Source organism: Conger conger, chromosome 4 (assembly GCF_963514075.1).
Source record: "Conger conger chromosome 4, fConCon1.1, whole genome shotgun sequence".
NCBI classification, from domain to species: domain Eukaryota; kingdom Metazoa; phylum Chordata; class Actinopteri; order Anguilliformes; family Congridae; genus Conger; species Conger conger.
In genome coordinates this window covers 34,856,628-34,871,342 of record NC_083763.1, presented here as the reverse complement: position 1 = coordinate 34,871,342, position 14,715 = coordinate 34,856,628, and the positions used below count along the sequence as shown (strand labels likewise).

Genomic DNA, 14,715 nt, shown 5'->3' with positions numbered 1-14,715 from the left:
TGTGTGTGTTGTGAATGCTCAGCTCCATTGGCCAGGCTTTCTCCGACGCACACCGCTGCTTCAGCTGCTCTCTCAGCTCCGCTCACCTATCCCTCTTCTTTCTCTTTTTATTCACTCAGTGGCTGCTGGAGTGAAGCAGAATCCAGATCCAAGCGCGTCCCATCCAGGGACCCATAGGGCATTCCCAGACTGACCCTGCCAGCACCCTGAAACCACCCTCTCTCTCTTTCTTTCACACTCTCTCTTTCTCCCTCTCCATCACACTGTATGGTTACTGTGATCTCAGCACCTTTGAACATGCCTGATCCTTCTTCGCAGATGACTGAACACTAAGCCCGCTGCGCTGGCCAAATCTTCAGCACCCGAGGCCTCGGTCTGGCTGCAGGAAAGGTTCCTTGAGGCCAGAGAAAGGCGGGAGCAGGGTTAGGGGGAGGAGCCACAGAGTGGTGGTTTCTTTTTTGGGCGGGGTTTGCCCCACGCTGGACTTATCCCTCAGCATCTCCAGTTTGGCTGAAGTGCGGGAAGTACAGAGCACAGAGGGCAGCATGGAGGTGGAATACGGTGGGAAAGGTCTGGAAAACAGCACCGGAGGAGCTGGGAAAGAGGTTGGGAGTGTATCCAGGCTGCTGAAGGCTGGGCTGGTGGTCTCCTTGTGCCTCAGCCTGGGGCTGCTTCTGGCCCTCATCCTGGGTGAGTACCCCTGGTTTGGGCTGCATGGCCACAGTAGGTCCCCATCTGGGTGTGCACTATCCCAGTGCACTGACGACATTTGGGTTACAATTATTTTTGGGAGCATATTAAATTACACACCTGGTTTTAACCAGGAGGAGAGGAGCAGGACACTGTAATTATATCAGTACTGAGTGGAAGACTGCTCTTAGTGTGGTGCACACATGCTGCAGGAGAGAGAGAGAGAGAAAAAAAAACAGAATTCTTGTCCTCGAGGTTAAGGGGAAAAGACCATTACATGTGTGATGTGTTTTCATGTGTTACTGTGAAAGCTTGATGCTCTTATACAGTACTGTATGTTCATGGACTAAAGTATTATGGCAACACTGGATGTCTCCTGTCCTGCTAAAGGCTGTCTGAAGAGAATGTGTGTTGTGTAATATGTGTGTGTGTGTGTGTGTGTGTGTGTGTGTGTGTGTGTGTGTGTGTGTGTGTGTGTGTGTGAGCGAGAGAGAGAGAGAGAGAGAGAAAGAAACAGAGAGAGAGTGAGGTTGAGTGGTCACTGAGGTCACTGAGAGAGGAAGACAAGTAGAGACAAAGATGCACTTTCTCCTACAATGAGGGAAAATTACTCAGAATTACACAAAGACACAGATGACTGAAGTATTGTATCCCACCCTAATTCCATGAAAAATGAACAAAAATACTTTTTTTTGTCTTACAAAGTGGTGGAAATACACCTAATGATGCATCTAATGATAAATGAATTCAGTGACATTGCAGTCCCATACACTGAATGCTCTTCCCAGTTCCTCTGTTTCAATGAAAAAGAAAAAAGCACTATAAGTAACTTATTTAAATAAATAATCATTATTGATTTGCTTACTTTAGTAATTCAGGTTATTTAGATACCCTTTCTTTCATTGCTTTATTGCATATTTATATGGCTGTGTATTTACTGAAGTAACTTGAGCTGCGAATCTTTATGTGGTCATAAAGTTGCACCATCCTGTACACAGCCCTGGAGTGTTTGCGCACATGCCTGTCTGAGGCTTCCAGAAAAGTTTGGCCTCTTGAGTTTCACTGGGGTGCATGTAGAAAGGAGTACGTTTTTGAAATGCCTGGACAGTGGATGTAGCTTAGCTTTTTTTTCAGGATTATTTCTACATGTCTCCTGTGTGTCTTGTGCAACTGCTGAATGAAATCTGGTGAAAGATCACTGACAGTGGGTAGTGTGTGTGTGTGTGTGTGCATGCGCGTACATGTGCATGAGTGTGTTGAAGGGTCAGCACAGTCAGTGACATTGAAACCCCTGACAGTTGAGAGATGTGGTGCTGCTTGTGTGTGTCGGGGGAGAGGGGCCTAGGGTCATAGTAGGACAGTGATCATAATGTATGGGGGAGAAGAGGTGCATGTGTGTGTCTTTGTGTGTACATTTGCGTGCATACACTCAGTGAGCACTTTATTAGGTATTTATTAGTATTTATTATTTTTTAGACTTTTTGGTCTTCTGCTGCTGTAGCCTATCCACTTAACAGGGTTGACGCATTATGTGTGTGTTGAAATGCTCTTCTGCATACCACTGTTGTAATATGTGGTTATTTGCGTCACTGTTACCTTCCTGTCAGCTTTGACCAGTCTGGCCCTTCTCTACCTACCTCTCTCATTAACAAGGAATTTTTGCCCGCAGAACTGCTGCTCATGTTTTTTGTTTTTCGCACCATTCTCTGCTAACTCTAGAGACTTTTGTGCATGAAAATCCAAGGAGATCAGCGGTTTCTGAGATATTCAAACCACCCTGTCTGGCACCAACAATCATTCCATGGTCAAAATCACTTAGATCACATTACTTCCCCATTCTGATATTTGGTCTAAAAACAGCTGAACCTCTTGACATTGCCTGCAGTCTTTTATGCATTTACTTACTGCCACCTAATTGGCTGATTAAAAAATTGCATTAACAAGCTGGTGTACAAGTCTACCTAATAAAGTGCTCAGTGAGTGTATGTGTCTGCACATTTGTAAGTTATTTGAATATGTGTGAATATTTATCTTTGTGTGTTACGTCAGTGTGTGTCTGAATGTGTGCGTGTACATGTGAGTTATGTGTGTGGGTATGAGTGTATTTCTACCTTCATAAATTCTCTACCACTTTGCCTCCTAGTTTCCCAAAGGTCAAGGGAGGAAGAATACTGCATGACTGAAGAATGCATTGAAGCAGGTAGACTTTCTTTTCCTCTTCACTCCAAACCTCATCTTCTACTTTCATAACCAGGTTTCAAAACAATCAAAAATTGCAATTGTCAATTACCCAGTCACCGATAACACAGTGTTAGTTACACATGATACAATTCATAGAATAGTTTATCTGGCCTCAGTATTTATGGAGAAAATGCTAGTTTGGGTGAACTGGGATAGATCAGACTACTTCCCACTCATAGAAACATCTGTACACATGCACACTGGTGTATCGGTGCCTATGTATACCTGTACACCTGCCTATCAGAGGTAGCTGTAAGATGAAGCACAGAGAACAGGTGCTACAGGTGCTCTTGTCAATCTTCTCCCCATTCACTGAGAGGGAGAGACAAGGAGGGAGGGAACTCTCTTTTCCCCACCGAGTGAAAATTCTACCCCTCCTCCGTAGGAGAGACACACCATTTCCTTCACTCTCACAGGCTTTGGTCTCTTAAACACAACATAGGCATTCAGAATGTGTCATTGGCACTACAGCTGGATCATATCCTCCCTTACACCCAGACCACTTAATCCCTGTGACAGGACCAGAACCAATCTCACACCCAGCCTCCCCTCTGGCAATAGCTGTGGTCATTCAAGGTCATGATCCCTCCTCCCCTCTGAAAGAAATGGCTGTTGTTTCCAGACTGAATTTACACCGATTTGTAATTTTATTAAGGAGCTGTCCTTAATTTTTTAATATGAATCGCAACATATTCAAAGAGTTCTGAGAGGTCTGATTCATGAATTGTTCTTGAACTAAGATATTGTCTTCCGCAAATAGTAAGACAGTGTGAGTAGCCAATATCCTTCACAGATACAAGCAACCACATGTGACACTCAAGCAACATTAAAATAAACCGCCTCAGATGACTTTCATTCTATGATATCCGTGACTATGGTAACTGTGTGTCCTTCTTTCGGCCTGTTTACCTGAATGCCACACAGCTGGCTCCATCCTGACGAAGATGGACCGCTCAGTCGATCCCTGTGAAGATTTCTACCAGTATGCTTGTGGAGGGTGGCTGAGGGAAAACCCTATTCCAGAGGATTCCGCCAGCTACGGCATCTACCCCTGGCTGCGGCAGAATGTAGACCTCAAACTCAAAGGTGTGTGACCTGCCACCATTCTAAGTATGTGCTGACTGTCTATGCTGTTAAGAGAATAAGCCTGTGTTTAAGCAATTACTTAACTGGAAAAGAAAACATATACAGTCAAGTCCATGCTAACAGCACTTAAACATTCCAGCAGTTGAACATTGGTAAGTGTTCAGTGGTCTGTTCCCATCAGCAGAGTGGTTAGTCTATGCTAACATTGCACTGTACATGGTGTGTGGCGTAGGTGCCCCCTCCCCCACGGGACCTGAATTTAGGTCTAGATCTTGAATAAGTACCACCTGAGAGTTGGTCTTTACCCCCCCCACTACACACCCTACTTAGTGTGAGCTATACTTAAACACAGAGGGCCGGATTAGTACAGAAAGACAAAGAGAGAGTGGGAGGAATCATCTGCAGGGAAAAAACCCACAGGCTTCCGACTGTACTGCTCCACATTTCACTCTGCAAGGTTTTTGCAATGTTAAAGTGACATTTCCACAACATCTGCACAGAGTAACCTCAATCGTAAAGGAATTTTGCACCATGGGTATTATGTAATTATCCCTATTCCCCACCCACAGAAAGTGATAATAACCATAATCACTTGTCAAGTGAAAGCAAAGATAATGAGGATCTGAGAAAGATGGAAATTAAGAGCACTACAGACCTATATTGGGTAAAGGCAGGCACACAGTGCGCATACACACATGCACACACATACGTTTGTATGCATGCATGCACACGTGCATGCACACACACACCACTTGGCTAACCTGTACAGGTCGACAGAAGTGGTTTCACTTCACAAACACGGCCACTGGCATATTCACCACTGGCCAGATCAGTGGGTTAAAGATTTGTAATGATCTACTATTTTTAATGGTTTACTGTATGGTTAGAGTGCAGATTTTCAGCTTTAATTCATTTTTCCATACACGGTTCACCAAATAGTATATAAAAACTAGGGATGGACATTATCAGTATTTTCATGGTTCGGTTAACTGGTGTAATTTAATAATAAATAAAAAATCTAATCTATCGATGCTGCCTTCAATATCGGTCAAATGAAGGCACTTAAAAGGCATAATTTTTTGCACACTTTTGAATGGGACGGCATTCGAGGCAGTTCTGCCTTTACTGTTAGTTAGCTTGCTAAAATAGCCTTTCTTGTAGTTGACATTAATGCCTATGAATGATTCAAAGTCCGACTAAAAGCGCCAAGAGCAATATTCATTACATTACATTACATTATTGGCATTTGGCAGACGCTCTTATCCAGAGCGACGTACAACAAAGTGCATACCCATAACCAGGGATAAGTTCGCTGAAAGACCCTAGAGGGAAGTACAATTTAAATTGCTACCTGTACAACAAAGATAAGGACGAGGGCCCTTTTTTTTTTTTTTTTTTTTTTTTTGAGAACAAAGAAACAAACAAACAGAGCAAAAGTGACCAAAGTTAACTATCCAAACACTGCTTACCTAGCCAACTAAGAATACCAATATTCGTCTGTTGTAGATGTTTACTCAGTGAAAATGTGTTCTTTTATATGTTCCACACATAAAATAAGGCAAGGCCATGGAGTCAGTGTTTAAAAAAAGTAATTTATTATATTTTGCGTAAAAGCCCAGATTTTTGCCTGAGCACCGCAGGGATAAATAAGCTGCATCTTGACTGGGCATTGCAAAATAACATCAGGTTTAATATCTCTGGAGTCTAGATGTTAATGGTCTTGTCCCTATATGCAACAGTGTGTAGCCTACGTGATAACACTGAATGATTGCAAAAGACAACATCCGCTGTCTGAATTCATTGTTAACTAAACAATTTAGTGCAGTATATGGCCATTCACTGAATAGGGATTAGTAGTTGGTGAATACTGAGCCATTTCGACATTACTTTTTGCGGTGATGTTCAGTCGAAAAAATAAGAGTGCGAGAGGATAACATGTTTAGTGTGAGAATAAATTCACACGCAAGCAAGAGGAATCCTGCTCTCAAAATCATTTCTTGTGTGCTCGAATTTTGGCATTAAAGTAATGCCATAAACACATTGTTAAAATATTCAGCCCTCTGAATATTGAACAGTGCTATTAAGTGGTAGAACTCCTCAATTAACCTAAATATAAAATATAATTTATGTGATGAATTTAATCATTATTTTTTAAAATTACAAATACCGATAAACGGTATCCAAAGGGTGGAACATTAACCTTCAGATTTAACAAATATTTAGCTACATTGTAAAATAAAAATTTAATTTGAATGGTTTGTTTCATTTGAACTATTACATCTACCTGGTACACCTAATATCATAGCCTACACTTTAATAACATTAGGTGTTTTATTATTTGTAATAGCCAATTTAAATGTAACACTGTCACCTAGATGCCATCCATTAGTAACATCACCTGTGACTAAGCGATGACCCAAATCACAGTTGATTTGAATAGAATAAATTGTATTCTTAATGGAGCTTGTCGATGCAGCCTATCTGCATTATCAGAGGCAATTGCATATTTGCAAGGGAGAGGTTTGTAGTTGTCACAGGTTTATTTGCAATTCGCAAGTCACACATTTCTGTGAAACGCCTTTTCATAAGATATTGCGATCTGAGAGTGAAAATCCTCGGAAATCTCTTCCGTGAAATGAGCCCCAGCTGATTAATGCAAATATCTAATCAGCCAATTGTGCTGCAGAAACTCAAGGCATAAAAGCATGCAGATACGGGCAAGATGTTCACTTTTTGTTCAGACCAAACATCAGAATGGGGAAGAAATTTGATGGAAGTGAATTTGACCATGGCTGATCTTTGGGATATTCATAGACAACAGTCTATAGAGTTTTGTGAATTGTGTGAAAAAAACATCTAGTCCGTGGAAGTTCTGTGGGCAAAAATGGCTTGTTTATGTGAGAGGTCAGAGAATGGCGAGACTGGTTCATGCTGACAGGCTGACACATGCATGATGGCCCTTTTCCGTCAGTGTGTGTGTGTGATTGGGTGAATTCATTGTAAAGCCCCTTGAGTAACTTTGCATCTACTATCTAACAATCACGTTGGGATTCAGAAGCATGGATATTTGAATTTTGTTTGTGAGACGTTCAGGATAATGGATTATCTAGCAAACAACCGTGCAAGTCGATTTTCATACAGAAATGTATGGAAACCAATGGCTCCCTGGAAGGTATGGATGTAACGTAAACACAAAATTTGTAAATGAGCTTTGAGACCCAGCTGGATAAGAAAAGGCAATGCAAAGAGACTAGTTAAACTTCCCTCTCCTATTAGAGTATTACATTTATGTCAATAGTCAAAATGCAACTATTCGCGTAGCAGTACACAACGTGTCCAGTGAGTCATAAGCCTACCTGAAAACTGGCTCATGAGCACAAATATACGCAGCCTCCTGCCATCTGAAATCAGTTAAGAAAAGCAAGATAGGCTGTTTTCAGTCAACGATACATGAAGGTTTTTTACCCTGATAATTGCAAGCAAAATGGATAAGCTTCCAAAATAATATTGCAGAAATTGAGAAGGAACAAATATTTGCATAAAACGCATAATTTGTCTGCTTTTCCGAATATCATATTCGGATTTGGGTACATCCAAGGTTATTCAGCTTAGAATACCTCTACAGGATGCAAATTTACTCCTGCTTTTAACAACAGATGTGATGGTTGTACATTCCAACTGGCAGGCCTCAGCAACCATGACATTATGGTGATCTGTGGCCACGCTGGGCGAAGACACCCCATAAATAGCTTTGTGTTTGGATGTCTCTTCAGTGACAAACTGCAGGAGGTGGGACCCATATATGGTATGCCTAGATTAGAGTATCAGTGTGACTTTTTAAATTACTTTTTAAATCATGTTTCCTTTGAAGTTTGTGGATGGGAGAACAGAAGGCATTCCTAGAAACAATATAATTTATGCAAGAGACGATGTATGGAGTACAATATTTCATGCATTAAATAGTGAAATGATGTCACGTGTATCCACCTAACTTAACGAAACATGTTTCTCTCCAGTTTTGAGAGGATAATGCATCAAATGCCATCTGCTGTTGCCTGGAAATGACCAGGAACAGGGTAGTATGTCACTGATCATGTGAAACCTAATGTCAAGGAATTCATTTTATTTTAGGAACAAAAAACATTGTTTTAAAGACGGCTGTGAAATTATAATTTCTGGTGAATTTTAAGGGGGAAATATTAGGGATTACGTTAGCCTACTGAACAATAGCCTACTGAACAAAAAGGCTATTGTTTTAAGGAAAGGGTTGAAATAGCATTTGCAACTGTAGGCTAACAAGTGCTAGTTTCAAAAAATTCTTTGATGAGTGCTTGTTGCCATTAATGTTACCATAACAGGGAAAGCTGCACTGGGATGACAGGGACCCACAAATATCTAACAAGGAGGAGAACTTTGAACATTAATCCTAGGGCAATTTATTGTCACATGTACATTGTCTCCCAGCATTTAGCAACTCCCAGTACACATACTGCCAGTACACATTGTTGAATTTGTTGAAACAATCACATAGTTAATGGACACAACAAATCACACATCACCATTTTACAACAACATTAGTTCATCATTTAAACCCTTGGGGGAGAGGTTCGGTAACATGAATATCCAATTGGCTTCCTGTTGTTTTAGCGAAACATAAACATTACCACCCCAAATAGGCATTTTACCTTTTCAATACCACAAAAAAGTAGATATTTCATGTTTATACTGGTTAAAATTAATATGTTCCTTCAAATTGAACTCCTGTCGTGCTTTTGGCATAGAAATGGGGTACCGATCAGCCTGTCAAGCCAAGCAGTGACTTTTGTGAGCCTCAACTTTGGTAGTTTAACACAATAACACACTATCACTAGCAGCTCACTTGAAAAATAGGGCTACGAGAAAGTAACCTACCCAGGGAGTGCAAATGGGCCTATCATTTTAAATAAATGACGTTCAAACGTAAATTTGGGAGGTACATGAAATACAAAAAGTGGTTCAGGGACCAGTGGACAAGTAAAATGGAAACATTAATTTTAGTATGCTTTATTAGAGTCAAATATTAAGCAGAGTAATCGTTAAATAGGCTACGGTTTTCCTGAAATTATGTGTAGGCTATGCCAACTATTTTCATTCATTTTACAATAAAGCCACAAACTACTTAGCATTAATACAATTAATCTTATTTTCTGGGGTGAAATGTACAAAAGCATTGCATGTCTCTAGTCTAGCTAAAATGTAAAAATTGGTTGTTTCAAAGGATTTGACCAAGTTAGTCTAGCCTAGCGGGAGATCTCTGGAACCACTCCAGAACCACTTTTATCCTTTCCTACTTGGGGGATGAGGTTTTCCACCTCGTTCTTGGTGATATTTTCATAAGCTGTGATATTTATTTGGCTAAGCTACTATGAAAGCTACTATAACAAGACCGCTACTACAGCTACGACGCAAATATCTGGAGACAGCTAGCCAACTTGATCTATGGCCAAAATAAAGGAATTCCCTGCCTTACTGCCAGGGCTATGGGTTGTGGGGCCGGCCCCAATGACAGATAATTGCCAGCGTCAAGCCCTATAGGCTACAATACAGATTGCACAAACACTTCATTGAACTGCAGATAAGAACACAATGCCACCAACTAGTGGTGGGGCCGGACCCCACCAGCCCCAAATGTAGAACCTTGCTTGAACTATCCGCTGTGAAAATAGAAAAAAGTGCATCTGACAATGCTCTAAATGGACTTGTGTGCTGTGCTATAGATTTTGCATTAAGACTATGAAAACAGAATTGACCTTTGCTGAGTCCATTGCTGTTTTCTCTCAACACGAGGAGATAAGTGCCAATGCCATCATCATGCTGAAAAATCTGAATAAATCTATCGGAGACATAGACAAAACTTTGGGAACACTTTTTTCATAGTCATAACCCAAAGAGGTCAGATGCACTTTTTCTAGTTTTAGGGTTCATGCAAAAAGTACAAGGTTGAAAAGGGCTGGACTAAATGTATTTAATGCCGCATTCACATAGCAGACGGTAGACGACAGGACGAAACTGGATGTCATTGTTTTCAATGAGACTATAGCTGCATCTTAAACTGCACACTTCTGTGCTTCACACTACCGTGCTCCTGAGTTCGCACTCCAGTCAGCGTTCGGAAGTTTGGACTTGGAGTGTGATTGCACGTTAAATCGGAACATTTTGTTCATTAGTGGGACGCACTTTGTGGGACATCTGTCACTTTACTTCAACCACTGACATAACTATCTTAATTGTTGTCTCTGTGACTTGCTTTGTGTATCGGTATTTTTAGTTGGCTAGGTAAGCAGTGTTTGGATAGTTTTGCTCTGTTTGTTTGTTTGTTCAAAAAAAAAAAAAAAAAAAAAATGGCCCTTGTCCTTATCTTTGTTGTACAGGTAGCAGTTGAAATTGTACTTCCCTCTAGGGTCTTTCAGCGAACTTATCCCTGGTTATGGGTATGCACTTTGTTGTACGTCGCTCTGGATAAGAGCGTCTGCCAAATGCCAATAATGTAATGTAATGTATGCCATAGGCAATTACATTGCACTTAGTAAATAAACAGCAGCAGCCTGTTGCACAAGTATAACATAAGTTTGAAGTTAGGGTGTAAATTCCACAATAAATGTCACATTGTAACTAGTTAAGTAAAATTTAGTTTTGTCTTTGTTCAGATGCACAATTTATACTTACACTACATCTTAGCTAAATTGGCCCTAAGCCAAAACATTGTCGCATACAATGACGTTTCTTTATTCAGACCAATCACGCACGTTTAAAAAACAAAGGTAAAGCGGATGTTTCGGGAGCGATACTTCCAGTTTACTGCACCCTATTAAATAAATAAAAATTACATTTTACATTTACATTTTTGTCATTTAGCAGATGCTTTCGATCCAAAGCGACTTACAAGTGCATAGGTTCTTCCACAAGTTAAAGCATCACATCCATAGCTAGTAAAATACACATGAAGTGTTGTTCTAAACATATAGTCATCATAAGTGCAATTATTATTATTATTTTATTTTATATGTTGTATTCTATGTCACTAGGTGTCAGGCTATTGTGATTCTGATTACGATAGTAATGATTCAAATGAGAAGAAGAAAATAAGTTAACTGTAAGCGCTTTAGAACAGAGGCAAGGGTGGCATCGTGTGCAGCTCGTGTTTTTCCCCAAAGAATTATATCGTCTAAATAATGGGCTACATTGGGCAAGCCCTCCAGCACTCTAGCCAACATCTTCTGGAATGCAAAAGGGGCTGAGGCTAACCCATATGGGACTCGGCAAAATCTGAACAGCCCATTGTGCGTAATGAAAGCTGTCAGATCACGACTCTCTTCGTGTAGGGGCAATTGGAAGTATGCTGCCTCCAAATCGATAGTAGAAAAGACAGTAGCGCCCTTGAGAAGTGACAGCAACTCGTCAATGTGTGGAAGGGGATAACTATCTGTAACAGCCTTGTTCGGCTCTCGCAAATCCACGCACATTCTAATGCCTCCTGACTTTTTTTGAATTACCACGATGGGGGAAACCCACGGTGAAGTATCGATTCTCTCTATTATTCCTTCTTTGAGAAGTCTGTCGATTTCCTTACTCACCGCATCTCGCACTGACAGCAGCAAGCGACACAGTTTCTGTCTCACTGGGGTAACTGCATTCGAGACTTTCACTTTGTGAACAAACTGTTTTGCGCAGCCGTAGGCCGATGGCAGTGGCGGTGTGGTGGACAGATCCACCACAGGAGCAGATGTAGTAGGCCTTTGTGCGTCCTGTACTGTAGTGCCATCAAAGCATAGTTTAAGTCCCTTTATGAGATCCATCCCAAGTAGCGCAGTCCCTGATTCAACAACGAACAGCCTTGTAGAGCAAGAGGCATCATTACGTGACACCAGGACAGGTAGACACCCCAGCACAGGAATTGGAGAGCGGGAGTATGTGACTAGATTGACAGTAGGGGCTTGCAGTGTGGCATGGATGAATTTAGCCTCATAAAGTGGTTTCGGTATTATGGAAACTGATGAACCTGAGTCCACAATGAACTCTATAGGGGCAGTGGTAGACGATGTTTTAACATTGGCTGTACAACAAATTCTGTCTGGCATGTCACTATCATGTAAGTACAAGATCTGAATCTCAGGCAACTCCACTGAATCCACATGAAATGTCTGCGCGGAGCTGCAAACACGCGTGAAATGACCAGACTTTTGACAGTTTTTACACTTGGCTGTGGCAGCAGGGCAGTTCCTGTGGTTTGCCATATGTTTGTCAGAACCACATCTATAACATGAACGCGAAGACGTAGAGGCAGCAGCAGGTCCTGAATTGGGAGCAGTAGGTGGTTTCCTAGGGCGGGGGTTACGGAGACGGTTTCAGCCGTCTGCAGGTTTTGTATGCACAGCGGCGACAGGAGCCGCAGCAATGGCAGAGATTGTTTCGGCCTGCACTAATGCAGCTTCGATTTGAGTGGCAAGTGTGATTGCTCTCTCCAATGCCAAATTAGTCTCCAGCAGCAGACGTTCTCGTATGCGCTGACTTGAAACGTGTTCTACCAATTGGTCCCTTAACATTTCATCCTGCTTGTCCGCAAACTCACACGTAGTAGCTAAATCTCATAGCGCGGCAACATACTGCAGGATACTTTCATTTTGAGCCTGAACTCTCTTTCTGAAGGCATGTTGTTTAGCAACAGTATTTCTTTTCAGGTTAAAGTGAGCTTTCAAAGCCGTAAGGGCTTCAGCCATTTTCGTACCTTGACCTGGTAGCGTATAAAACAGTCTCTGGCCTTCTGTTCCGAGACTATGCAGCAAAAGTGCCTTTTTCCTCTCCTCCGGCCATCCATCCCCCGTCACACCAGTGACCAGTAGATAGTTTTGGAACATCTTTTCCCATGTAACGAGCGGAATAGGCGGCTCACCCGGGCAAGGTAGAAAAGGTGGTGGAAACGGCGTTGAAGCAAAAGCCATCTTCGTACAGCTAGCAGTAACCTCGTCGCCAATTTGTTATGTATTGTAGTACGTCAATGAAGAGGCTGTGTAATACTATTCCATTATTTTACTGAGGAACATCGTGAACAATGCGTACAGCATCACATGTACTGGACCTTTTTTTCTTCTTCTCATTTGTATCATTACTATCGTAATCAGAATCACAATAGCCTGACACCTAGTGGCATAGAATACAACAGGCACCAGAGCAGAAAACAAACTACGTAACGTTGAAGTATGTTATTCATGGCTTAAAAACATGAATATACAGCTATATACTGAATACAATGGAATTTCAGTTTGTAAAAAATAATGTTCTGCGGTTTTAGGTAACAGATCAAACTCAGCCTCCCATAATGCTTTCCCTTTCATAGTAACCAAATTTCCACATTTGGACCATCCTAATGCCACCGATAGTGTGTCTGTATTCAGTTATCGTCCCGACCATCGGAAATCAGACTGGCATGATTCTCACATACAAACTTGATTACAAATAGGATACATTCATGTAATCAGTGGCCTATCAATTGCAACCTGCAACCAATGTCAAGCACAATTGGGGAAAAAAACCCATGCAAATGTGTTGCTATGTCCCATAAGACTGGTCATCTCAGGATAGATAATGTCATCTTTGTTATTGCATATGGTACACAAATGATCTGGAGCCTTGTAATGTTGTGTTTGTAGAACAATTTAAAGCTTCATTTGCTTATATGAAGTTACTGTTTTTGCCTTCTATGATGAAATCCGTTTGCATCGCACTTAGCAGTACATCGGAAATACCATTGAGCGGGACTTCCACTTTACCTCCCTATATGATGGCTAAATGACTCTATCTCAGCGGCTGCCTACAGCCTGTAGGCTACCACCTACTCTAGTGCCAACTCGTTATGGGCTTTTACTAGATGTGTTTGGGCTGCTCATCATCCAAAGCACCCCCCTCATCTGTGATACATGGTGGAGGTAATGTTATGGCTTGGGCATGTATGGCTGCACCTGGAACTGGCTCACGTGTCTTCATTGATCATGTGACTGCTGATGCTGATGCTGATGGCAGAAGCAGAATTTATTCTGAAGTATGCATCTGCTCAGATCCAACCAATTGCCTCAAAACTCATTGGATGGCACTTCACCTGGTAGCAGGACAATGACCCCAAGTCTACCTGCGAAAGCAAGGAGTTTGCCAGAGCCAAACAGTGGAATGTTCTTGATGGCCCAAGTCAATCACCCACCCTGAATTGAATATGGGTCTCACCTGAAGGCAATTGAAGGCAACATGCCCCAGAAACAAACAGGAACTAAAGGTAGCTGCAGGACAGGCCTAACGGAACTTCACCAGGGAAGATACCCAGCATCTGGTGATATCTATGGGTTGCAGACTGAATTCAGGCAGTCACTAAATGCAAAGGATTTGCTACCAAGTATTAAATATGATTCTATTTCAGGTTCATTTGTTAAATTAATTTTTCTATCCCTAAAATGGGTGAACTATGTATAAAAAAGGGTGGTAATTACTCCACACATAACCAGATATGGATGTATACCCTTCAATTATAGCAGACAGTCTGCACTTTAACTTGATATCCATTGCTTTATTTCAACTCTCCACTGGCGTGGAGAGCCAAAATAATAAAAAAAACTTTTGCATTTATCTGTTGATATAATTATAATTGCATTGTATACAATAAACAAACAACAT

General features: G+C 41.4%; 1 protein-coding gene across 3 annotated transcripts in view; it reads left to right on the top strand.

Annotated features, from left to right (window-relative positions):
• Positions 1 to 510: 510 nt before the first annotated feature.
• The window catches only part of phex (phosphate regulating endopeptidase homolog, X-linked), a 52,758-nt gene continuing 38,553 nt past the window's right edge, over positions 511 to 14,715 (top strand). For all 3 annotated transcript variants that reach the window (XM_061239946.1, XM_061239945.1, XM_061239947.1), the window contains exons 1-3: positions 511 to 690; positions 2,834 to 2,890; positions 3,856 to 4,017. In XM_061239946.1, the coding sequence (XP_061095930.1) occupies positions 546 to 690; positions 2,834 to 2,890; positions 3,856 to 4,017 (364 nt within the window). In that variant the 5' untranslated portion in view covers positions 511 to 545. The remainder of the gene's footprint in view (positions 691 to 2,833; positions 2,891 to 3,855; positions 4,018 to 14,715) is intronic.